The sequence below is a fragment of the Chiloscyllium plagiosum genome, unplaced genomic scaffold (assembly GCF_037043375.1).
Source record: "Chiloscyllium plagiosum isolate Xiang-an unplaced genomic scaffold, Cpla_swu_hap1 HiC_scaffold_21, whole genome shotgun sequence".
NCBI lineage: Eukaryota > Metazoa > Chordata > Chondrichthyes > Orectolobiformes > Hemiscylliidae > Chiloscyllium > Chiloscyllium plagiosum.
In genome coordinates, this window is record NW_028270159.1 from 16,894,920 (window position 1) to 16,922,625 (window position 27,706).

The following is a 27,706-nucleotide window of genomic DNA, read 5'->3' on the forward strand; positions in this document are numbered from 1 at the left end:
CATCTCCCAGCAATCAATTAAAATTTCAACTTGACAGAGGATCTGGGAGAGAGTTTTGTTGCCCTCAGGGATTAAAAACATTCAACTAGCATAAAAGCTGAAAAGGCACAACAGAGTTGTCAGTGGATCTAAAGCAGCAATGGTGTGTGGCAGTTAGCACGGACTCGATTACTAGTTTTCTTAATATCCACCTATCTCCTCAGAGCAAATACTCACACTTGCTGGAAGCATCGCATACTATCCAAGATATTAAACTGTTGCCACCGTTTAGAAAAGTTGATTTTTCCATCAATTAGATCTGGGTTGCCAAGGTGTACAAAGGTCAAGTCCTGTAGAATGAGGCCCCTATAGAAACAAAAGGATTAAAGATAAAAAGTTTTTGGCAAGCAATATACTCAAGTATGGCTTTGGGCTAAAAAAGAAACAGAACATGAATCAGTCCTCAATAGAGTTGACAACATGTTTGTATTTTGCAGTGCATAACAAATGAAGTATCAAGGTAAATAAAAGAACAAAAACTCAAGATGTGAGCTCTTAAGGGGCAGCACAGCAAATCAGTGGTTAGCATTGCTGCATCACAGCGCCAGGGACGCGGGTTCGGTTCCTGCTTCGGGAGAGCGTCTGTGTGGAGTTTGCACATTCTCCCAGTGTCTGCGTGGGTTTTCTCTGGATGCTCTGGTTTCCTCCCACAATCCAAAGATGCACTGGTTAGGTGAATTAGCCATACCAAATTGCCCTGTGTGTTAGGTGCCTTAGTCAGAGGTAACTATAGGTTAGGGAAACAGGTCTGGGTGGGTTACTCTTCGGACGTTGGTGTGAACTTGTTGGGCCAAAGGGCCTGTTGCCATAGTGAAGGAAATCTAATCAAGTTATTTGCCTCCAAGGGTGAGTGGAATAAACCAACAAACTAACCATGTGATTAATAGTTAGCGCTGACCATTCTGAAAGCTAGTGAGTTGGATACATATTTATAGCACAAAAACTACACACAATACTCTAGGTGCATGGTCTCCCAAGGCCTTGTACAATTGCAGCAAGACATCCCTGCTCCTGTAATCAAATCTATCAATATGAAGACCAACAAACCATTTGCCTTATTCACCGTCTGCTGCACCTGCATGCTTACTTTCAGCAACTGGTAGACAGGCAAATTCCCTAGGTCCCAATGCACCTCCCCTGTCACCAATCAGATAGTAAACTGCCTTCATGTTTTTACTCTCAAAGTGGATAACCTCACATTTATTCACATTATACTTCATGAGACATGCACTTGCCCACTCATTCAACTTGCCCAATCACACAGTAGCATCTCTGCCTTCTCCTCACAGTTCACCCTCCCATCCAGCTGTGTCATCTGCAAACTGAGATGTTACATTTAGTTCCCTCATCTAAATTGAGGTTTCAACTCTAAAAAGGACTTATTTGTTCCTTATCTTTGTTTCGTGTCTGCCATTCATGTCAGTGGTATGTAACAGTGAACCACCGTGTACAGTAAAGGTATGCTTGAAGGATGGCAATTAGCTTGAGAGAAGCAAACATTACTTCCTTCAGGTATACTTGTCCCTGAGAACATAATCAATGGAATTTCAAACTGGTCAGCACAATGTTGAATAATCAGGCAAATGTCAGAGATAACCAGACTGCAGCATCAAATGAAGTACAGCAGACACGGGACCAGGAGAGTGCCTGTTGATCAAATCTTCTGGATAATCAAGAGGTTTACATAACTGCAGGAAACCCTGACCAAGTGAAGCATAGAGACATTATCATCCCTAAAAAAAAGTCTATATAAAAACATCAACACACCACCTCAAATCGATGTAAAAACATACAGTAAATAACAGAAACAATGCAGGGGATACTCACATCACTGTTATTCTTTATTTATAGCATAAATACTCAGACATCACAGTATTTGAGGTATATAATTTTTGCCAGTTTATCAAGAGTGCTGATTAAAACTGCGTTAAAAATCACAACACCAGGTTATAGTCCAACAGGTTTAATTGGAAGCACACTAGCCTTCGGAGCGACGCTCCTTCATCAGGTGACAATCACCTGATGAAGGAGCGTCGCTCCGAAAGCTAGTGTGCTTCCAATTAAACCTGTTGGACTATAACCTGGTGTTGTGTGATTTTTAACTTTGTACACCCCAGTCCAACACCGGCATCTCCGAATCATGATTAAAACTACGTTTGCTATAATAAAGTAAATATTTTGGCTTATGCTCCTTTTCTCTTCTGTGCTTTTTCCCTAAACAGCATTCGCCAAGACTTTGAGTTGCTACAGGTCAAACTCTGAACCAGAGAATCCTGACTTGTTGCTGATGACAGTGTATTAGATTTTATTTTATTCATCCTTCAATGTACAACCAATTCTAATACTCACAGATAAGGTATACAGGGTGGTTCCACTTCTGCCAAAGCAGCTCGATATGCTCGAAATGAAGACGAACTATCAATGAGTGTACAGTACTCAGCCAGACCCTGAAAATAAAATGGTGAAAGTCAGTTTATCAAATAATGCTGCAGACATACATAGATACCAGATGAAGTGATGAAGATGTGCAACAGTCTTCAGCCATCCTCTGGCTTGTGGCATGTTAGGGAGAGAGATGTAACTTCATTGTCGGGTATGATGCAAAATTTGAAATTAGTGTCAATTTTGTCAAGTGAAACTACAGTAGAAAATAAAAATGTTGTAATACTTGGCAGGATACTAAATATATGCATAACCCAGTAATAGAACCTGATTTCTACAGGAATGAAAGATGCTGTCTAAAATTTATATGCGAGTTAGTCAGGTGTAATATTGTCCTACAGAAACCAAGGATTCAGGCTTCAAGTTTCATCAAAAGAAGCCATAAATGATTTTGAATGTTACCACTAAAATAGAGAGAGAGAGAGAGAGAGAGAGAGAGAGAGAGAGAGAGAGAGAGAGAGAGAGAGAGTGAGAGAGAGAGACCAGAACAAGTGAAGCAATGGAACAACTAGATTGAAGAAAATGATGTTGAAAATTAAAGGAGGTTTTCAGGAGAGCAGAGAAGGTTGAGAGGTAATACAATTGGTGCTCTTTGGATTCTATAAAAGGACTAGATTTTGCAGATGTAAAACCATGACATACTATTTCACCATATCAAGAACAATTGAAGTGGACATGCAGCCTGTATGTAGGAAAGAAAAGAAAATAATCTGCTCAAGAGCCTTCAAACTAAGCAACAGTGAAATCCATGGGGTTATATTTTGCATCATTATGGAATGAGTGCATACACTCTCTTCTGGTTAGCTAGGACAGTGAGCCAAGGTGGCTAAAGCTGAGGCTCAGTCTCTATTTCCCCCCTCACCTTTTTAAGTTTGCAGCAGTAATGCTGAAGTGAGCTAGTTAAAATCACAATCTTAACACAAAATTCTAGTACCTTTGTTCAATTTGTTTGGGGACTCGTCAACTGAGGTCATATGGGCTGAAGTTAGAAACAGGAAAGGAGGTCACCCTGTTGGGAGTTTTCTATAGGCCTCCGAATGGTTCCAGAGATGTAGAGGAAAGGATAGCAAAGATGATTCTCGATAGGATTGAGAGAGACAGGATAGTTGTCATGGGGTCTTCAACTTTCCAAATATTGACTGGGAACACTATAGTACGAGTACTATAGATGGGTCAGTTTTTGTCTAGTGTGCGCAGGAGGGCTTCCTGACACAGTATGTAGACCGGCCAACAAGGGGCGAAGCCACATTAGATTTGGTACTAGGTAATGAGCCCGACTAGGTATTAGACTTGGAAGTAGGTGAGCACTTTGGTGACAGTGATCGCAATTCTGTTATGTTTACTTTAGGGATAGAAAGGGATAGGTGTATTACCACTGGGAATGAGTTACAGCTGGGGGAAAGACAATTATGATGCGATTAGGCAAGATTTAGGAAGCATAGAATGGAGAAGGAAACTGCAGGGGATAGGCACATTAGAAATGTTGAGCTTATTCATGGAAAAGCTACTGTGTGCCCAAGATAAGTATGTACCTGTCAGGCAGGGAGGAAGCTGTAGAGCGCGGGAGCCGTGGTTTACGAAGGAAGTGGAATCTCTGGTCAAGAGGAAGGCGGTGGCTTATGTTAGGATGAGATGTGACGGCTCAGTTAGGGCGCTTGAGGGTTACAAGGTAGCCAGAAAAGACTTAAAGAGAGAGCTCAGAAGAGCCAGCAGACGACATGAGAAGAAGTTGTTGGCGGATAGGATCAGGGTAAACCCTAAGGCTTTCTATAGGTATTTAAGGAATAAAAGAATGACGAGTAAGATTAGGGCCAACCAAGGATAGTAGTGGGAAGTTGTGTGTGGAGTCAGAGGACATAGGGGAAGCACTAAATGAACACTTTTCAACAGTACTCACTCTAGAAAACAACAATGTTGTCGAGGAGATTACAAGATACAAGCTACTAGACTAAGTGTGATTGAGGTTCACAAGGAGGAGGTATTAGAAATCCTGAAGAGTGTGAAAATAGATAAGCCCCCTGGGCCGGATGGGAATTATCCTAGGATCCTCTGGGAAGCCAGGGAGGAGATTGCTAGGCCGTGGGCATTGATCTTTAAATCGTCATTGTCTACAGGAGTAGTGCCAGAAGACTGGAGGATAGCAAATGTGGTTCCCCTGTTCAAGAAGGGGAGTAGAGACAACCCTGGTAATTATAGACCAGTGAGCCTTACTTCAGTTCTTGGTAAAGTGTTGGAAAAGGTTATGAGAGATAGGATTTATAATCATCTAGAAAAGAATAATTTGATTAGGGATAGTCAGCATAGTTTTGTGAAGGGTAGATCGTGCCTCACAAACCTTATTGAGTTCTTGAGTTCTTTGAGAAGGTGATCAAACAGGTAGATGAGAGTAAACCGGTTGATGTGGTGCATATGGATTTCAGCAAGGCGTTTGATAAGGTTCCCCACAGTAGGCTATTGTACAAAATGCGGAGGAATGGGATTGTGGGAGATATAGCAGTTAGGATCAGTAATTGGCTTGCTAAAAGAAGACAGAGGGTGGTGGTTGATGGAAAATGTTCATCCTGGAGTCCAGTTACTAGTGGTGTACCACAAGGGTCGGCATTGGGTCCACTGCTGTTCATCATTTTTATAAACGACCTGGATGAGGGCGTAGAAGGGTGAGTTAGTAAATTTGCAGATGACACTAAAGTCGGTGGAGTTGTGGATAATGACGAAGGATGTAGTAGGTTACAGAGAGACATAGATGAGCTGCCGAGCTGGGCTGAGAGGTGGCAAATGGAGCTTAATGCGCTCAAGTGTGAGGTGATTCACTTTGGTCGGAGTAACCAGAATGCAATGTACTGGGATAATGGTAAGATCCTTGGTAGTGTAGATGAGCAGAGATATCTCTGTGTCCAGGTACACAGATCCTTGAAAGTTGCCACCCAGGTTGACAGGGTTGTCAAGAAGGCATACAGTGTTTTAGCTTTTATTAATAGAGGGATCAAGTTCCAGAACCATGAGGTTATGCTACAGCTGTACAAAACTCTAGTGCGGCCACACTTGGAGTATTGTGTACAGTCTTGGTCACCGCATTGTAAGGAGGATGTGGAAGCTTTGGAAAGGGTGCAGAGAAGATTTACTAGGATGTTGCCTGGTATGGAGGGAAGGTCTTACGAGGAAAGGCTGAGGGACTTGAGGCTGTTTTCATTAGAGAGAAGAAAGTTGAGAGGTGACTTAAGAGAGACATATAAGATAATCAGAGGGTTAGGTAGGGTGGATAGGGAGAGCCTTTTTCCAAGTATGGTAACAGCGAGCACGAGGGAGCATAGCTTTAAATTGAGGGGTGATAGATATAGGACAGATGTTAGAGGTAGTTTCTTTACTCAGAGTAGTAAGGGTATGGAATGTTTTGCCTGCAACGGTAGTAAAATTGCCAACTTTAAGTACATTTAAGTCATCATTGGACAAGCATATGGACATACATGGAATAGCGTAGGTTGGATGGGCTTCAGATTGGTATGACAGGTCGGCGCAAATCGAGGGCTGAAGTGCCTGTACTGTGCTGTAATGTTCTATGTTCTAGAAATACCAAAATGTTAGAGCTCTGGTTTAAAGGAGTGGACAGAACTTTTGCACCCTTCTGGCTGGTTGGATTCAGCAGGGGCTTAAAAATGTGTTGGTGACACCCAATCAACAACCTTTGACATTCACTCACATTACACCAAATCAGAGCAGCAGTGCTTATCATCTAGGAGGTGCGCTGCAGTAACTCACTAAGACTTCTCTGACAGCACCTTCCAAACCAGTGACCTCTACCACCTGGAAGGAGGTCAAGAGACTCATGGCAATGCCATGACCTGCAAGCTTCCCTCCAAATTGCACGCCTTGGAACTTCTTTCACTACCCATAGGTCAAAGCCCTGTAACTCCCTTCTTAACAGCACTTCAAGTGTCACTATAGCAAGGACTGCAGTAGTTCGAGAAGGCAGCTCATCAAGGGGGAACTTTCTTAAGGGCAAATAAGAATAGGCAATAAATGCTGAGCTAGGTAATGATGCCCACATCCATGAATGAATATTAAAAACTTCTATTGTTTCTTCAGCAGGTGTATTATCCTAGAGCCAATTTGACAAGTGACCCACTTACCTTTAACACTCATCCCATGGAGCATCTGCACCTAGAAGAATAGCTGTTGCCTTTTGAAAAGAATTGACAAACTAAGGGCTGCCTGAATTCTGTGATTAGTGTTGCTAGCATGTTAGGCAAGTAGGGACAAGGAACACTCAAGTTAAGTGAACAAGTAGTTAGCTTATCTTAGAATCAATGTTAACCTACTGATCATAGGTTGCTGTATCCTCAATGAAGTATACTTTCACCTTTGCTGTCCCTGCAATCCAATCACTGTTGGCACAGAGCCCTTGACAAGAAGTCTTATGTTTTAGACAATGCCATCCAACAGCTGCCATGCCAAGTCTTAACTGTGTCAGCTACAGGGCAACCACCTGCTTTCAATATAGTGGAAGGACACAAAGGACAACTGGTTTTATAATAATTGATCAAGTGCGTCAATGGGCTGAGGAGTGGCAGATGGAGCTTAACTTGGACACATGAAAAGTATTGCAATTTGGTAAAACAAACAAGGACAGGACTTATACAATTAATGGCAGGGACCTGGGTAGTGTTGAAGAACAGAGACACATTGGGGATGTGGTACATAATTCTTTGAAATTTGCATCACAGGTAGATAGGTGGTTAAGGAGGCATTTAGCACACACCTTCGTTGCTCAATCCTTTGAGTAAAGGATTTGGAATATGACATTGAGGTTGTACAGGATGTTGGTGAGGACTCGTCCAGAATACTGTTTGCAGTTGTGGTTGCCTCGTTATAAGGAGGGGACTATTATTAAACTGGGAAGGGCTCGAAAAACAATTACCAGAATGTTGTCAGGAATGAAAGGTTTGAGTTATAAAAATAGGCTGGATAAGCTGGGAACTTTTTCACTTGAATGTAAGAGGTTGAGAGGTGACCTTATAGAGGTTTATAAAATGAGGGGCATAGATAAGGTGAAAGGCAAGGATCTTTTCCCTCGGGGACATATTTTTAAGGTGAGAGGAGTAAGATCTAAAAAAAAGACATGAGTGGCAACTTTTTTTTAAAACACAGAGTGGTTCATGTGTGGATGAAGTGGAAGTGGTGGATGAAGGTACAATTACAACATTTAAAAGACACTTGAGTAAGTCCATGAATGAGAAAGATTTGGAGGGCTACGGGCCAAATGCAGGCAGATGGAACTAGTTCAGTTTGGGAACATGTTAGTGTGGACTAGTTAGACTAAAGGGTTTGTTTCTGTGCTCTAGGTACTATGATGTTCCAGATTCCAAGTTCAAATTGCATACAAGACTCACTTGTCAATAGTTACATATCTCGATCTTCTTGCAAGGCTCCTTGTAATGTGATGCAGCTGCTGTGAGGCTCTCTCCACTCCACAGTACCAAGTTACAGGTCAAACAACATCTTTCTTCAAACTTTTGTTAAATATATCTATTTTTCTGTAAATTTAGTCTTTAAACTTACTACCAAAGTTCTTTTCCTGTCAGTTTTTTTTTAAAAACAGGCTTCCTCAGCTGTTGTCCCTTCCTTCTCCAAGTTCAAGTCAATTGACAGTTTAAGCAGACTGGAGTTAACTATATTGTTTCTAATCTAAGTGGATTTCAGTGCACCTCTGAACCCAAAAATAAAAACAGTTAAAAACCAGGGGGGAAAAAAAAAAGAGTTGGAGAAACTTAGCAGGTCTAGTCACATCTGTGGTACCAAAGAAGAGTCATGTTGTACTCTAAACACTAACTTTGTTTCTCTTTCCATAGAGAGTGCCAGTTTTTAAAAAAAAGTTGAAGGCTTGCAAATTTAGATGATATGGCTGCAGACTTGTTAAATCACAAGGATCACATTTGAGGTTACCAATAGCATAGAAAACTACGATTTTTAAATTCATTCATGTATAGAAAGTCATTCAATCAATTTTGCAGGTGCAAATTTTTGTTCAGGAGCATGGAGTTTTGGATGAAATTACAACTTTTCAGGCACTTCTTTAACTTTTAAAAAAAAATCAAGTATTACTACCTCAATTCCCATCAGTTTTGCTTGCATTTCCTTCAGATTCAGAATGTTGCAGCACATGTAATACATTATTTGTATTTTTGATTTTCAGCATTCATAGCTTTTTCCTAACTTCAAAAGAGTTGCATAATTTGATGGCAGTGCAAAGCAACATGATTGACATCGAGACTTTGGTATACCAAAGTGCTGAACACATTACCATATAACTTGCATGATTTTAAGTTACATATAACTGTGGCAGTGGATACAGATGTAACCATGCAGCTATATTTATAGTGAATTAAGTTGGTGCACAAGGAGTAATCCTTTGATGAGAACACTGCACTTAACTGAAAATGTTCTTGCTATTACTATACAGCTCTACCTCCTCCAAAGTTAGGTTTAACTTCTGCTGCATAATTTCTATGTTTAAGAGGAAGGATTTTGATTCTCTCTCTCTTTGTGATCAATGACTATACTGATCACTTTCAGCTGGTATGTATTAAGGGATGGACACAAGTTAATTGCTATAATACCATAACCTGATCATGTGAGTCAATGTCAACTACGGCATTTAAAATCATCCAGTTCACCTGACATTTGTCATCAGCTATCCAATGGGCATAGTAATTAGTAAAATATCATTAATTTCCACCGAAGTGTTCCTTTCTGAAAGAGAGTTTGGTTTCTTGATTGAAACACATGAAAGCAGCCACTCACAAATGCCCATTCAACTATGATACTTTGGCAGTCACATAAAATTAGAATTACAACATATTGCTAAGTATAGTTACCATTGCCCTAAAGGCATTTTGTTCATGTTTATGGACAAACTTATCATTGCTATAATTGGAAGCTGGACATTTTATTACATCCTTATTTGCTAAATTGAATGAAAGCACAAAAACAGCCTGAAAACATCAGGAAGGCCTCACCTCTGAAGTCTGCTTCTGCCATTCCAACCTACGGATGGGTGCTGAGTCTAATGCAGACAATATAGCCAGGTATGAATTAAAATTATTCAGTTTGCGTAAGTGCTGAAAGAGAAAAGAATGTTCGAGTTGCAGCATATTCTGAAAGGATTTGAAAGCTACACAATCAAATAGATATTGGTGCAAAGATATCGGTTTATCTCTCTGGATATTGTTCCCCTCTCAATGCAATAGGTACTCAGCCTCATTTGTTTCAGGCATTTCATCTTGCATGAAACTTGCATTTGCAGAATTAATTAGTCTTCAAAGCAAATAATTCAAAGACAACATGCATTACAAAGATGCACAAGGCCTTCCTACACAATTTTAATTCAAATACATTAAATTGTGTGAAATGTGTTTTGGACAAGTTGTTGAACCACCACAGATCACCACCAAAGGTGCAAGATATGTGTGCAGACATTTTTGCTTATAAAGAGCCCTGCAATTCTCAATATTAATTTCCTTGACATATTGTGCTATTAGAATGAGAATGTTTTAAACTCTATACCTTCATAATTTTGATGAACTTTAGGAGTAGCCGTTCCCGATCTTGTGCTTTCTCCTGTTGAATAATTATTGACCGCACCCTGAAAGACACAATAGAATTTAAATGAAAATGCAAAATCAAAATACTGGACAGAACAACAATCAGCTTTCAGCTTCTTTTTATCATCTTTATGCAACCTTGAAAGGGCAGGTGAAACTGTGGCAGCAATCACCAGGGGTTATCATTGATCAGAACTGAACTGGACTAGCCATATAAACACCACGGCTGCAATAGCAAGTCAGAGATGAGGAATCCTGCAGTAAGCAACTCACCTCCCAAAACTTGTCTACCACTTGCAATGCATAAATCAGGAAGATGATAGAATTTGTCTGGGTGAGTGCAGCTTCAACAGTTAAGAAGCCTCATACCATTGAGGACAAAGCAATCTGCTCCACTGACATTCCATCCACAAATATTCAGTTCCTCCACCACCAATGCTCAGTGGTAGCAATGTGTACCATCTACAAGACACATTAGAGAAATTCACCAAGACTCCTTAAACAGCACCTTCCAAACATGACTACTACCATCTAGAAGGGCAAAGGAGCAGATTACAGCACCACCTGCAAGTTGCCTTCCAAGCCATACACCATCCTGACTTGGAAACTTCAGTGTAACTGCGGCAAAATTATGGAACTCCCCAAAATGGCATTGAGAGTCAACCTACACCATGATGACAGTTCACCACTACCCTCTCAAGGGCAACTATGACAGGTAATAAATGCGACCAGCAACACCCACTTCCCATGAAGGATGGAAAGGGCATGTGAAAACATTTGCAGGACCCATTCTCGTGGCATAACTCCTCAGGAAAATGCATCGTGTTGCATTGCTGAACTACAGAAAAGCTTCGTTTACAAGCAGTACAGGCAGATCACAATAGGCAAAGACATAGGGTGAAAAGAAAACTTGGACAGAGGCACACAGGTTACATCTCACAGGATGTGCCCTCAGCAGGATCAACATTAGTAAGGTCAGCATTATTTGAAGTTAGAGTGTCCATTCCCGAGGGTCTAATAACAGCAGGGAAGAAGCTATTCTGACGTGTGTTCAAGCTTCTGTATCTTAGGAAGTGGTTGTAGGAGAGCATTACTGGGGTGGGATGGGTCTTTGATGATGTTGGCAGCCCTTTCATGGCAGTGAGCTGTGAAAATGGAGTACATGGATAGAAGGCTGGCTTCTGTGATGGTCTGGCTGTGCACACTATCTTCTGTAGTTTCATATGGTCATGGACTGAGCAGTTGCCATACTAGGCCTTATACACCCAGACAGTATGTTTTCAGTAGTGCATCAGTAAAAGTTGGCAAGGGTCCTTATAGACATGCTAAATTTCCTGAGCCACCTGAGGAAGAGGCAGCATTGTTGTGCCTTCTTGACCATTGCACATCTACGTGGGAAGACAAGGAGAGGTTGCCAGTTATCCTAGGAACGTGACCCTCCCAACCTCAGCTCCGTTGATGTTGATAGAGGTGTGTTCTCTTTGTTCTTTCTAGAGTCTATGATCAATTATTTAGCTTGGCCGATGTTGAGAGAAAGATTATCATTGCATAGTATCACCAAACCTTCCATTTCCTTTCTGTATTCTGCCCAGTCATTGCTTGACATCCATCCTACGAGTGTTGTCAGTAAACTTGTAGATGGTGCTCATTTGGAATTTGGCAATACTGTCATGAGTGTACAAGAACTATAGTAGGGGGCTGAAGGCTTGGTGGGCGGGGGGTGTAGGGGAGGCCTTCAGTGATGAGGGTTATCATGGAGGATGTGCAGTTGTCTATCGGTCAGGAAGCTGAGGATCCAGGTGCAGAAAGTGGAGCTGAGACTTGGGTCCCGGAGTTTTGAGATCAGTCTGGAAGGGATAATACTGTTGAAGGCCAAGCTGTATTCTATGAGCAGAACTATGACGTAGGTGTCCTTGTTGTCCAGATGTTTCAGGGATGAGTGCAGGGCTAGAGAAAAGGCATCTGCTGTAGACCTGTTACGTTGGTAGGCAAATTATAGAGGATCAAGGCAGGCTGGGAGACTAGAGTTGATGGGGGCCATGACAAGACTCTCAAAGCACTTATTGTTAGAAGTCAGAGCCACTGGAAGGTAGTCATTAAAGTACAGTGCCTTCACTTTCTTTGGTACTGGGAGGATGGTGGTCTTCTTGAAGTAGGTGGGGACTACAGCTTGTAGGAGGGAGAAGTTGAAGATGTCAGTGAATACATCCACCATCTGATCTACACAGGACCCAAGTGCACGGCCAGGGACTCTGTCTGGTCTCATAGCTTTCCTTGGGTTGAATCCCAGGAAGATAATCTGACATCTGCAGTGTGCACAGGTGCTGTCAGGGCAGGTGACACTGCACCTTAGGCATTTTGCTCAAACTGAGTATAGAAAGCAATAAGCGCATCAGGGAGGGATGTGTCTTTGTCCGCTGTCTTGCACTGCTTCATTTTGTATCCCGTAATGTTCTTCAGGCCTTGCCCCACACAGGTGGCAGGAGTTTGTATGGTTGATTTAGGCCTCTAACTTGGTCTGGTATTGCCTCTTGACATCCCTGATGACATTTGGAGGCCACATCTGGATTTTCTGCATCATCAGTTTTATTGTGAGAAAGCAGACAGAGAGGCAGAATAAAGGGGAATGAAATTCCAACATCTATCATCAGGTTCTGCCACATGATGTTATGACATCCAACGTAGTACCGTTCACAATCCCATCAAATTTAACAACCTTAAACCAAGAAAACAAAAAGGATAATTCCAATTAGCTGGGAATTTGGCAGGCTGCAGTGGCATTTGAATTATTTGGAATGAAATTTCGAGCACAAGCGCAAGCGTTAGTCAGGTTGTGATGGAGATTCGGAACACTTCTGATCAGGCCATTGATTTGTTTGAAGCTTACTTCAAATATTCTCACACCATGTCTATTAGTGACTGTGTATGTAAGTAAAACAGTAGAGCTTAAATAGACATGCTTGGATGTGATTACACAGTAGGGAGCTCGAGTCCTCAATGAGACAGCATCCTGTCTCCTGTCCCACCAGAAGCCCGAATACTCTTGACCATTGTTATACAAGCATAAAAGGTGACTACCACTCCATCCCTGATCTGCATTTTGGACAATCAGATCACAATGCTGTGCTCCTCCTCTCTACGTACAAGCAGAAATTGAAGTGCAAGGAACAAACTGGTACAGTGTTGGTCTGAGGAAACTGAAGGGCTTCTAGAGTCAGTGGACTGGTCCATATTCAAGAACTCAGTGGCCAACCTAAACATTAGTTAGCGTGATGAAGGGCATGTATAGTGTGAATAGCCTAGGTCTTTTTCCAAGGGTAGGGGAGTGCAAAACTAGAGGGTAAAAGTTTAAGTTGAGAGGGGAAAGATATAAAAGGGGCTGAAGAGGCAATCTTTTCATGTAGATGGTGGTGCATGTATGAAATGAGCCGCTAGAGGAAGTGGTGGAGGCTGATCCAATTGCCTAAGATGTCAATTCAAATGTTCCTCACTGAAAACTTTGGATGAACTGGGAGATCTACTCTCTGCTGAAGTCCAGGTCTGAGGCATTCAAGTGGGCAAGCCTGACCTATGCAGGAGATCCAGGTACCATTTTCGCAAAGCCATCAGGGATGCCAAGAGGCAATACCAAACTAAACTCGAAAGCCAGACTAATCACATGGACACCTGTTGTTTATGACAAGACTTACACAACATATGGGCTATAAAGTGAATTTTAACAAAATTGCGGGCAACAGTACATCCCTACCTGGTGAGCTCAATGTATTCTATGCTTGTTTGAACAGAAGGGCAGTGAAATAATATCACCTGCCCCATTAGCTTTGGATGTACCTGTACCTACAATCACTGCAGCAGATGTTAGATTGGTCTTAAGGGTGAAACCACAGGAAGCGACCAGCCTGCATGGAGTACCCAGCTGTGCACTAAGATCCTATGCAGATCAGCTGGTAGGAGTATTCGCAAATATTGTCAATCTTTCCTTACTGTGATCTGAAGTCCCCACCTGCTTCAAGACCACCACCATCATCTCAATGCCAAAGAAAAATCATGCAGTGTGCCTCAATGACTACTGCCTGAGGCTCTGACATCTATAATCATAAGTGCTTCAAGAGGTTACTCATGTCTCACCAACTGCAGTCTCCCAGACTGCCTTGATCCCCTGCAATTCGCCTACTGGCACAACATGTCCATGGCAGATGCTAATTCCCTGGCCCAACCCTTATCCCAAGAAACGATGGCAGGATTCTATTTATAGTTCCATCTTCAACAACAAAATTCCAAACAAACTCATCTCTAAGCTTGGAGACCTAGGTGTCAGCTGCTACCTTTGTAACTGGATTCTCAACTTTCTGACCAACAGCAGTAAGTAAAGGAGAGGCGACAACACCTCCACGATAATCCTCAACACCAGTGCCCTGCAAGGCTGCATACACAGCCCCTTACTATACTCCTTATACACACATGATTATAGGGACAAATTCCGCACCAACTCCATTTACAAGTGTGCTGATGACATCACCGTCATAGGTTGGATCTCAAACAATAACAGATGGAATTTTGAAAAGACATAGAATGCTTAACGCCATGGTATAAAGATAACAATCTCTCCAATGTCAGCAAAATGAAGGAGCTGATCATTGACTTCCGTAAGTGGCATGGAGGGCATGTCCCTGTCTGCATCAATGGAGCTGGTCGAGAGCATCAAGTTCCTGGGAGTGATGATCACCAACAATCTGTCCTCGTCTATCCACGTTGACACCATGGTCAAGAAAGCACAGCAATGCCTTTACGTCTCAGGAGGCCAAGGAAATTTAACATATCCACAAGACATTTACAGATTTTTATAGATGCACCATAGAAAGCATCCAGTCTGGATGTTTCACAATGTAGTATAGCAACTGCTCTTCCCAAGACAAATAAACTATTAAGAGTTGTTAACAGAGCCCAGTCCATCATGCAAACCAGCCTCCCGACCATTGACTTAATCTATATTTCCTGCTCTTGCGGGAAAGCAACCAAATTAATCAAAGATCCCTCTACCCCAGTAATATTCTTCAGTCAGGCAGAAGATATAAAAGCTTGAATACACATATGAACAGATTCAAGAACAGTTTTTTCTCTGCTGGATCTTTTTAATGTTGATCTCTCTCTCTGTGTCCTGCACTCTACTCTGTTATTCTGACACACTTGTATAGTATGATCTGCCAGTGAAGCATTTAAGACAGCACATTTCATTGTACACGTGACAATAAAAAACAAATCAAATCAAATCCATCTGATCACTTATTTACATAACTTAAATTCAGAGGATCAAAAAAAAAATCTTCAAGTGTTACAAGTTGATATTTCTCCATTAGAAAAATTAAGACCATGTTTTAACAGTGTTTATATATTTGATGAGTCAAAATTCCTGGTAGGTTTCAGAAATATAGATTACAGAGAGTGGGTGCAGAAAAGGGAACTTGTATTTAATTATGTACAGTGTTTAGACACAATACAAAACGGTGGCACAGTGGTTAGCACTGCTGCCTCACAGCGCCAGAGACCCGGGTTCAATTCCCGCCTCAGGCGACTGACTGTGTGGAGTTTGCATGTTCTCCCCGTGTCTGCGTGGGTTTCCTCCGGGTGCTCCGGTTTCCTCCCACAGTCCAAAGATGTGCAGGGTCAGGTGAATTGGCCATGCTAAATTTCCCGTAGTGTTAGGTAAGGGGTAAATGTAGGGGTATGGGCGGGTTTCGCTTTGGCGGGTCGGTGTGGACTTGTTGGGCCGAAGGGCCTGTTTCCACACTGTAATCTAATCTAATCTAAATACATAAAGCTGTGGGCAATGTATTTGTCACAATATCTGATTTCTAACATATAGAGAATAAACTGTGTTGTTATTTGTTATATATGCAAAAACAATGAAATATTTCAGTGTAAGTTTATATAATTTGTTACAAAAATGATGTGTGTGCCGTCTGCCAATGGTTTCATAACAATTCATAAACATTACACAAGATGCTGAACTATAACACATCTTGGTGCAGGGTACAAATAAAAATGTTGTTCGATGTTGCTGTCCAATGCAAGCTGATGGTTGGCCAATACCCTCAAGCTACTCATGCTAGTCAACACTCAATGCTCAGGTGCATTGACACAGGCATTAACAGTCAATTTGAATTGACATCTATGAAACTGCAACCCATCAAGTACTTTTGCAATTTTATTCTGAAGAGGAAAAATAGTTTTGGTTAATAAGGTGACACCCCTAATGAACAATGGGTTTATTGTCACAGTTCTCCATTGAGTATAAAATTATTTCAAACAATCCTGTTACTGGAAGACAATGAATTTCAGGCATTTGGGTGGCATGGTGGCTTAATGGTTAGCACTGCTGCTGCACAGCAACAAGGACTTGGGTTCGATTCTATCTTCAGGCAACTGTGTACAGCTTGCACATTGTCTGTACCTCTGCATCTGATTCCTCCAGGTGAATCAGCAGGTTAGATGGATCAGCCATTCTAAATTGTCTGCAGTGTCCAGAGATGTGTAGGCTAGGTGGATTAGTCATGGAATATGCAGTGTTACAAGGATAGGGTAGGGGGTTGAGTCTGTGTGGGGCTGTCTTCGGAGGGTCAATGTGGACTCAATGGGCCAAATGGTTTGCTTCCACACTAGGCATTCTATGATTTCCTCCAAGAGTCCCATTTTAAAATTATATGTATAAACAATATAGTTTATTCAGTTTATGTGATATCACTCTTTCATCTTCACCCTACACTCCTGTTATGCAGGACTCGAACATTATAGATTCTTCAAATTTTTAAGTACAGAGGAACTATTTTGCACCGGAATGCATGGAAAATTTGATAACAGTAGGAAAATAATGCCAAGTTTCAAAGCAAGGTAAAGTTCATGAATACACAATGACTAGCATTTCTGATTTTGCAAGGTGACAAACTGCTGAAAAAAATTTCATGGATTAGTTCAAACATTTAAATTCACTTAATCAATTAAAGTAAACATACTAAAATCCAACCACTTCTGACACCAAATAAATACTGCTTTCACAACTTAATTGAAGCTAAATATTCATATTACTTCATCAAAGTACAGTGTAGAGTTTAATGCTAATGTGGATTAAGGATGGCCTTCAATGCTGGTTCAATTAAGTGCATGCATCTCAAGTGCATGGAAGTTTAAAACAAGCAGAGATGGTTCATGACACTGTTGAATAAGATAAACGTTTGCACTGCACTCAAGTTGCACAGTTTTAATACTACAGTCTCAAGAAACACTCCTGTTACAAACCACTGCAATAGTGTCACTCGGCTGCCTTCAAGAAAATCACAGATCCGCTAAGAAGTACTGTCTCAGACTCACCAATAAGACATGTTGTTGAAGTGCTCTGTAAACTCTGTTAGGTTTGGACTCTTCTCTTCATTCTGTTCTTTGGCCCAGAGTAAAACCTCAGGAATCTGTCATTAACAGAAATTATATTAAAAAAATCAAAGTGAAGGCAGCCAAAAGATTTGCTACACCAGCAGCATACTTATTAGATCAACACCGTGAAGTACCTGTGGTTCCAAAAATATGGAACAAAAGGAACCACCAGCGAAACATTTACTTTTATGGGACTGATGTTAACAGACTTGAAGAAAGGTACAGGGCTAAAAGGCTTAAGGTTTCCAGTTGCAAGTGTTGGGGGAAGCTGCGAATGCAATAGGTAGATGAAGGTGGGCGAGAAGGTGATAGGTCGGAGTAAAGGGTAGAGCAGATACCTACCCTGCACATCACTTCTGTTGCTGCAGTTGCTGCCATCTCTGTCCCCAGAGACGTCGCTCACTGGAACACTGATGATGACATTGCTGATGTCACTTCCACCACCAGTGACAGTGATGATGTCACATTACAACACGTCCGCCCCCCACTCTGCCCACGGGTACTGCCACAGGCCCCAATTGCACCCCCATGGTGAGCGTCACTTCAGATGGTGACATCACTTCCGACCTCATAACCATGCCCACTCCAGAGGCAGTCTCCGCCCCCACTCCCAGCTTCAGCCCCACCATGTTTTTACTCATTCTCCACCACCTCCAAATAGACCCCACCACTAGGGATATATTCCCTCCCCACCCCTATTAATGTTTCAGAGAGACTATTCCATCCCCAACTCCCTTGTCAGATCTACGCCCCTCACCAGCCAACACCCCACTCCAGACACCTTACCCTGCCAATACAGTAGTGCAAAACCTGCTCCCACACCTTCCCCCTCACCGCTGTCCTCGGCCCCAAAGGATCCTTCCACATCAGACAGAAATTTACCTGTACTTCCACTAATGTCATCTACTGTATCTGTTGCACCCGCTGTGGTCTCCTCTACATCGGGGAGACAGGATGCCAACTTGCAGACATCTCTGGGACACCCACACCAACCAACCCCACCACCCCATGGCTGATCACTTCAATTTCCCCCTCCCATTCCACCAAGAACATGCAGATCCTGGGTCTCCTCCATTGCCAAACCTAACCACTTGATGCCAGGAGGAAGAATGCCTCATCTTACACCTTGGGACCTTGCAACCACATGGGATTAATGTGGATTTCACCAGTTTCCTCATTTCCCTGCCCGCGCCACCCCCACTTATCCCGGCCCAAGCCTCCAATTCGGCACCAGCCTCTTGACCTGTCTATTGTCTTTCCCATCTATCCGCTCCACCCACCTCTCTGACCTATCACCTTCTCCCCCCACCTACCTATTGTATTCTCAGCTACCTTCTCCCCCAGACACCTCCCCCCCCATTTATCTCTCAGCCCTCCAGCCCACAAGCCTCATTCCTAACGAAGGGCTTATGCCCAAAACATGAATTCTCCTGCCTCTTGGATACCACCTGACTTACTGTTTCTTTAACTGTTTAACTAAAACAAACCCTGTGTTTTACTTGACAACTAATCTATGTCAATGCAACCCATGAAAATATGCTTATTCACTGGACTGTCATAGAAATATTTCCCATCAGATAACTACCTCTATTTTGTAGAACAATTCAGCATCCAACAGCGTCAACTGCTCAGCAATCTCATGACTGTGAAAGTCATGAAGCGTTCCAGGCCTGCAGGAGGTTCAAAAATACATTAAGCCAAGGGTTACAGGATGTCAGAGGAACAGAACAGATTCTGGTTTCACTCAACAGATTTCCCTATTCCCCCAACAAAAACTAATTTTGACACTGCCCACTTCCATCTGGTGATTCAATTTTTGCTTAACAGCAGTTCCAGTACACACAAATATGCTTTAAAAGGGATGTCTGTAACCCTCTTCTTTAAAAAAAATGTCTTTCAAACATCTCAACCCTAATCATGTTTGCACAATACACACCACTCACTAAACAGATGCAAACATTTATTTTTCAAAAATTGACACATGTACAACTCTTTTCAGTCTACCAAAGAAAACAGCACCAAATTCAGTTTGTTTTTATTACATATATATACATAACAATTCTTACCTAGCTGCCACCCCTCGTGCAGCCAATGGCTTCATCAAACTTGCGTATTTCACAGTTTTCTTCTGATCTACTTTATCCAGAATATTTTTTCGCAAAACTCGTGCCAGGCTCAGCTCACCACTACACACTAAACGGAACACAAGTTCCATCAACAACTTCAGGATGTCATCCGATAGCTCCACCAAACTGAAAAATGTACCAAAATATGGAATTGATCAGATGATCATCTTTAAGCACAGGATAAAAGATCACATCAGTTCAGTAGAGTAAAAACCATATTGCAGATCAGGATACCGATTTTTTTCACACAGTTTAAAGCAGACTTTGGAAGAAATGTACAATTATTAAAACAATGATTTTGGAACACTTTCACATTGTAAATTTGTTATGTCAGTATCCAAGGTACATAGTAAACCACTAGTTGCCATTCAATCATAAGGTCCCTTAATGGAGCAATTCAGGAGAAAATTGTCATTTAATATCATAAACATCAAAACAGTTATGAAGAGGTTAGTGCTCAACTTTCCCCAAAGATGTGCAGGTTAGGTGGATTAGGCATGTTAAGTTGTCCCGTAATATCCAGAGACCGATGGATTGGACATGGGAAATGCAAGATTACAGGGAAAGAGTTTGGGTGGGATGTTCTTCAAAGAGTCGGTGTGAACTCAAAAGGGCCAAATGGCCTACTTCCACACTGTAGGGATTCTACGATTTCTCACCATTTCCTGAACCAGATAAACAGCAAGCATATCTTAAATTAAAGCAGTGACTACACTTCAAAATTGCTTCATCGCTGTACAGCACTTGTGACATCTGTCCAAGGGTGACAAAATATGCCATGTAAACACGAGTTTTCTGTCCTTTCATGGAGAAAATTTCACTCTGAAGAACCCAAAACGCAAGTAGGGGTTAAGCTCTGAATTATTAAGCTTTCCTGGAGCTACTTCCTCCTCCTACCCTCACTTCTCGAATTGCATTTGCACTATTAATGGGAGGGAATCTTTTTCAAGTCAGAATTGTTACTGTCAGCTACTAACTATTTCAGGAACTAGTGACAAGGGCAAAGGGAGCTAAAACAAAAGGGAAGATTATTTTAAAATCAGGAGCTAAATGTTATACATGTCTATTAGCTACTGCAGTTCCCATATCTTCCATGCTAGCATCCTGATATCACTACACAGTAATCCAACAGTCAAAAGAATAAGTTTAGTGAATCATAAGTGAATTTAAATTGCCAAAAATGTATATTTTTCTTCATTAATTTTTCTTCCACAAAGCATGCACAACAACTTTCATCATATCTTACTTCACACAATTTTCTGAAGTACTATATAAATTCACTGCCACCATAAAAACTTTCATCTAGAATTGTTTCCTTTGCTGGTATCTGCATACCTCCCCAAGTTTTACAAATTGCACTCTGGCAAATTTATTCTACAAAGGATGCATGCTTTAAAACACTCAGTATACAGAAAGGTTAAAGCTTTTCACTGAGAAACAGGTTCCTGTCCTGTGCTGTGCTCATCAATACAGCTGAAGGTATAGCGTTAGGAACCACCACAGATGTTTAAGTGCTCTTATATAATGCAACCAAAACACCAATAAAACAGTACTCAGTACGTTTAATTCATTATTGAACATTTTCAAGTGGAGCTGATGACATCAACAGTCATGAATGAACTTATCTCTACCTCTCACTCAAAGTATGCAGAGGAAGACATTCTACTGTTGAGATGCAGCAAAGATTCAAAGCATTAATTATTTCCTCCTTTTTTTTGATGACTCATACAAAGTTCTAGGCCAAAACTGACCTCTGCGCTAAGAGAAGGCAGCAATTTACTACTAAGTTATATAACCAACCAAACTGAACAGTGATGCCGGTGAAGAACCATAATTATGCTGCTCTCCATTTAATTTCAATTTATAGCATTTACTTCTTGTTTCTTTACATATTTGAAAATGCTAGACCAGTGAATGGACTAACAATGCTCAACATTTTCATTTCTCTCTCATTAACTTATTACTGTAAAGTTAATTTCAATCAATTAAAAGCTAGTGAAATCACAAAATAGGTAGAGAGCTTACAAAGATATCTTGACTTAAAAATTTTCGAAATCTGTGAATCTACAAATAATATTAGGGCAAATTGAATAAAATTTTCTACAACACTTAGTCTTTCAAGTGACTAACATATTAACTATGAATAAGCAGTGGGAACGTAAAATAAAATGCAATAAACCATAGGGCGCAAGTGAGGGAGAAACTGGGGAATAACAGCACATTAAAACCATCAATATACAATTAGTAACAGTAAAAGTGGCAATCAAAAATCTTAGCGTATGGCCAAATGAATGTCTCAAGTGCCTCAAGCAATGTAGAGCTAACTTAGAAAATAATGATTCAGCCCATCTGAATGACTGCATAATTCAAATCACTGTACTGCACCTTCCTAAAAATAAAAGAACTGGACAAGGGCAATTACATAAATACTGACAAATTAGTTACAAACAGTATGTTAATAACTCTCGGAGACCTTCACTTCAAAAAGATTCTGAGACCCAAGTCATTTTTACACCAGTGTAGACACCGTGAAGCCTAATAGATTACTGGAAATTCAATAAATTTTGCATTTCAGACAATTTTGGGCAAGTATTAATTATCTTCATCATCAATGGGGTAAAATCATGTAATTTCCAACTTAACACCACAGAAGAAGCAACACTGCAGTGGCTGAAGATGGCAGTCCACCATCAGCATCTTTTCTGGACAGCCAGGGGTAAGTAGTAAAAATGGTCTTGCTGACACCACGAAAGCAAAAAAATAGTTACATGTAACTGCAAATAAACTTAATGCAGAAAAAAAGTGAGTCATGTTACAAATTTGAGTGGGAACTGACTAACTTATTTCTGGAGAGATGCTGGAAAGAAGGCAGAAAAGAAACTGATAGTTCAAAGCAGGGTGTTTTTACACATTAAGGTCTGTCTGATCTTTTTCATTCCTGTGCACCCCCTTTATCACCAAGAGATTAAGGAAATAGTTCAGCAGGTTTGTCACATGAAACTCTAACTTATTTTATAGTACCTTTTGGGGCCCTCTTGTGGGACAGTGATAGTGTCCCTACCCCTGGACTGATAGGTCTGGGATCAAGTCCCACCTGGTCCAGAGGTGTGTAATAACACTTCTGCACAGGTTAATTTGGAAAATAGGTTTATGGTATCTTTTACATAATAATAAAATTTCACAAAGTGCTTCATAGGTGCACTACAAAATAAAATGCGACAGCCACAAAAGGAAGTATTAAGACAGATGGTTCAAAGATCGGGTTGAAGGAGTAGGTTGTAAGGCATATCTTAAAAAGGAAGACCACAAGGAAGAGAAGTAGAAGCTGGAAGTATGGAAATCAACAAAGAAGCAATTAAAAATTAATATCTGGAAGACCTTTCAGTTATCTAGTACTGATGTTGGACCACCAGTCTTGATAAGTTAAATTCAAGCAATTTATTCTGAATGTTGGTTGAGGGGGCAATATCAGAAGGGGAGCTAACAAGTGCACATATTATCAATGACGTATCGAATGGTATTCTATGAATCTTTGGCATGGAAAAAATGTAGTGTGATGGTTATTATTATTGATGCATAATTAGTTACTATAAATTTAAAGTAAAAAGAAAAAAATACTTCTGAGCTCCTATTTTAAACAGAACTTCATCTTGCTCTGTTATTAAAAGACAAGTGAATATACAATACTTTTGAACTTTCCTAAATTATATTGTAGGGGAAATTCACCTGTAGCACTGGTGCAGTGATTGACAACATTACTCACCAGAGTTCATCTACCACACGCACCAATAAAAAGAATGTATTCTTGCTCACTCGTTTTTTGAATGTGTCTGGACAGTGGCAAAACTTCTCATATGTAGTCATTAGTTAAGTTTAAAAAAAACTAAGTATTAATTTTGAACAATTAAAAGTCTATGGCCTACATTTCTTTCTCAGTAGTAATTACTAAAGGGCATGCAGTTTCATGGAAGGATCAATCATTACTATTACTTTGTCTGCTACTTTATGTAGTCTTGCAACTAGCGAATACGCTATAAACTCAAGGGTCAGGCTAACTGGATCATCGATTCAAACTCCCCACCCGATCCACAAGTTATACTTATAAAATGTATATTCTCTTCAATACAAAATTCAACTTTTCCCTCACCTTTTTAAAATACACAACTTCTACCATCTAAAAACTTTCAAATGTATGCAAAGTGAACAAAATTTGTGAGCTAGCAGACCAGCCATTGAGATGTTTTGTTCACTACTCTGCAAACAGGAACTAAAGCACTCCAAATCATAAATCATATTTAAGCTAATGTCATTTCTGGATTACATTACTGATGTATCATGTTGACATATTCTTTCATGCCAAGCAATTCTAATAAAAAAATCACTGAAGGATATCGATAATGCAGTTTCTTGATGATTTCCTCCGGTGGAATAAATGTCCGATAAGTAGTTAGGAATGCTTCACAGTAAAGGACGAGATCTAGAGGGCAAGACAAGAAGAGTATGATAAGGAACAACTGTACAAAATATTGTTGAACCTTAGATAGAGTGGTCCAGCAGCAAACTCTGGACTCAGGTTTGTGGTGTGCACTTGCACCCTTCGGAAGTACTGTACAAATACATGCTGTAACTGTTAAGAAGTTTAAAGTCCTGATGGGCTGATTTGTCTAGCCCTGAACCATGGTCAATATCTCCAGCCTGAGCCCAGGGTTAACACTGGTCAGATAAACCTGGATACTTACCTGAGGAAAGTTACACTGAATAACAATTGGTCTAACCACAAGACTAGCCAAAATAATTGAACTAAGTACCACAATTTAACACCAACACCCCTTCCCTCACCAACTCACCGCCTCCCACTCACCTCCATGCCCAAACTGGCTACCTACCCAACCTAAATCCCCAGTCACCTATCCTACTTCACTCATTTGAAGACCCAGAATCTTTAAAAAGCACACCTGAATATAAGAACTTGTATCATTTTAAAAAAAAAGAGTGCTCTCCTTCAACTCTTCTGCTGTTGCTGGACTTAGCCTGCAGAACCTGTGGTGTTCATTGTAGCTCCTGAACAGGGGGAGGCAATGGCCTAGTGGTATTATTGCTAGACTATTAATCCAGCCCTGGGGACCTGGGATTGAGTCCTGCCATGACAAATGGTGGAATTTGAATTTAAATTTAATCTTTTAAAAATCTGGAATTAGGAGTCTAATGCTGACCATAAAATCTATTGTCAATTGTCAGAAACCCACCCCAATGACTCAAGTCCTTTAGGGAGAGAACTGCCATCCCTGTGTGGTCTGGCCTACGTGTGACTCCAAGCCCACAGCAACATGACTGATACTTCATCACCCTCTAGGCACTTAGGGTTGGACAATAAATGCTGGCATGGCCATTAACGCCCACATTCAATGAATGAATGAGGAAGTATATCTGGTCGGCATGGACGGGTTGGACCGCAGGGTCTGTTTCCATGCTGTACATCTCAATGACTCTACAAAAGAAAAAAAGAAGTTCCATGTGAACAGAAAACCTGATGGGCAGCAGCACTGTGCTTACCTATACAACTGACCAGAAGGTTTAGGTCATCGAATGTTCTTCAAGGTTAGGCAGGATTTATAAAAACATAGCATGCTTTACAAAAAAGCAATTTATTAATAACTATTATATATTTTGAAATATATGAAATACAATACTACTGTAATCAAGCCCAAACTACACCTTACTGCAACAGTCATACTGTGGACGAAGAAAAATGCAACATGTCAAAACATGCAATGAATAACTTTGGTAAATCTGACACAAATTTACAACTGGAATTAATGACTGTGAAAATAAATACTTTTGATCTTAAGCAGCCTAATTCTGGCTGACTTCATATAATTTAATATAACATTAAAAAGAAATCAATTCAAATAGGCAACGAAAGCCCAACTAGTTTCCAATTTTCAAAATGTTATAATGTTTCAACACACAGAGCATAAATTAATCAATCATGATTTTTACAAAAGGAAGATGGATCCAAAAAGCTGCAAAGAACACCATTCTTTAGAATTCAACTGCAGTAATATACCTTATGCATCTTTATCTTACCTTTACGATCTGTTTCAGTCGCATGAACTATGAGAATATCTACAGAGCCTCCTCGCACCTCAGGGCCATCCTCTCCCTAGGATAAAGTTCAAGTGAAAAACTCAAAATTTATTTGTACGAGAAAGAAAATTCAGTTTAACAAAGTGCATCAATGACCACCACGGATGATATTTAGAGACAGTCAAACTATTAAGATCTGCTTTTATTTTTCATTCCAATACATTGCAATTGGAAAGCTGACGTAAAGTACAATGCTTCACGTTCACAATTTAAGGATGATTTTAGATTAACCTGACCAGACCCCATTTTTTCAGCGTTAAAAATGTCATTGGTTGAAGCAAATGACTTTTTTTTAAAAAAGAGTTCGAGTATTCCACATAGATCTCCAAAAATAATGCATTAAGTTAGTTTTAGTTGCTTGCCTCTTACCAGTACAAGGACAGACTAATTCAAGTTTCCATCAATGTACACTGAATTATAGGAATATGGAATCACTATGAAATGCATATCCGAATAGTCTCAAAGTAAGTTCCTAATTAATCACACATGGGAACACTAATGGTTAGCAGTATATGTTCAGATCATCTCAACAGTTTTATAAGTACAGAAGGCATATTCTACCTTAGATACCATTCAAGTAGGTTTCAAAAGCAGAGGGTGAGACAGTAAAGAATTAGTTCCTCTTGCCCCCACAAATGTTGAAAGAACTCAAACATTTTCAAATGGGGAAGCCCCATTCCTCATACCTTCCCTTTGAAAGTAGGCACTGGGTTCAGAAGGAAAACAATGTTTCTTGCATGTATGAAAATTGAAGTTAAACACATCAAAATTCAATATTTCACATTATATTAGATATTTTATACATGTACAAAACGGTTAATACCCACTGGGCAAAATGCAAATCCAGCACAGACCTGAATAGTCTAGTGGTTACATTACATTAACAGAGCTGAGCTCTCTCATAGTCTACGCAATTCTTTAACTTTGAAGTGTTTATTAGTTATAACTTGAGACAATGCAATGCCGATACAAATGACAATTCAGATACAAATGAAAGTCTTGCATTCCAGAATCTTGCATCGACACACAGCAAATGCCTTGCCCATAACAATGCATACAACTATCATGGGCCAAATAATAAAATCAGCAATTTTGAACATAAATGCAGACGCATTAATTACAAAAGCAAAAATCTAAAGGATAACAAATGTATAACCTAGCTATCCACAGAGCTAACAGATCTAAAGAGAGAATAAAACTGGGTTCTGATTTAGTGTGCAACTTGATGCAATTTGCAGGATATGTATTTAAAAATCAATGAAAATCAGCGGCATCAAAAACATTTTCCTTTTAATACTTCTACTTACTATTTTCAAAATGGAAAACAGGTGAAAACAGCTGCTTATGGGAAAACAAGATGCACCACAAAAACCCGAGCAGCTACGATTGAGAACAACCTTCCAAACCCATGATCTCTACTACTCTTAAGGACAAAAGCAGGCAAAGCACGACAGCACTAACATCTGCAAGTTCCCCTCCATGTCATACAACAGCCTGACTTGGAACTATACTGCCATTCCACCAATGTTACAAACTCAGCAAAGTACCCAAGAATGAATGAGTATTTATAAATCTAGTGCATCTAGAAACAACTGGCATACTCCACTATGGGACTAAAGTCTTTTTCAAACAGAATGTGAACTGAAAGGTAGAAAGCAAAGGAATAGTTTAATTTGTGAAATTACCACAATCTGTGTGAAAACTATTTTTTTGCTTTTCATCTCCCATATGAAAAGTGTATTTTTAACAGAAACTACATAGGCCTTCCCCATATCTGGAAAGTACAAAACGCCTTTATATGTTCCACTTGGCATTTTATTGTTCAATTTATAATTTCCTACTGAATCAGTCAATTTAATTATATTAAAGGTTAAACGGCCAAGGTAATCTTTAGCTACACCGATGGTCAGAGACTGTGGTATACATTGG

At 40.4% G+C, this 27,706-nt stretch overlaps 1 protein-coding gene across 9 annotated transcripts in view; it reads right to left on the reverse strand.

Annotated features, from left to right (window-relative positions):
- The window catches only part of rapgef1b (Rap guanine nucleotide exchange factor (GEF) 1b), a 249,885-nt gene that overhangs the window by 7,653 nt on the left and 214,526 nt on the right, over nucleotides 1-27,706 (reverse strand). For all 9 annotated transcript variants that reach the window (XM_087998349.1, XM_087998343.1, XM_087998342.1 and 6 more), the window contains 10 exons: nucleotides 25,718-25,793; nucleotides 24,019-24,107; nucleotides 23,394-23,482; nucleotides 19,571-19,756; nucleotides 19,090-19,174; nucleotides 17,445-17,539; nucleotides 10,042-10,120; nucleotides 9,495-9,596; nucleotides 2,389-2,486; nucleotides 217-345 (listed from right to left, as the gene is read on the reverse strand). In XM_087998349.1, coding sequence (XP_087854475.1) covers nucleotides 217-345; nucleotides 2,389-2,486; nucleotides 9,495-9,596; nucleotides 10,042-10,120; nucleotides 17,445-17,539; nucleotides 19,090-19,174; nucleotides 19,571-19,756; nucleotides 23,394-23,482; nucleotides 24,019-24,107; nucleotides 25,718-25,793 — 1,028 coding nt within the window. The remainder of the gene's footprint in view (nucleotides 1-216; nucleotides 346-2,388; nucleotides 2,487-9,494; nucleotides 9,597-10,041; nucleotides 10,121-17,444; nucleotides 17,540-19,089; nucleotides 19,175-19,570; nucleotides 19,757-23,393; nucleotides 23,483-24,018; nucleotides 24,108-25,717; nucleotides 25,794-27,706) is intronic.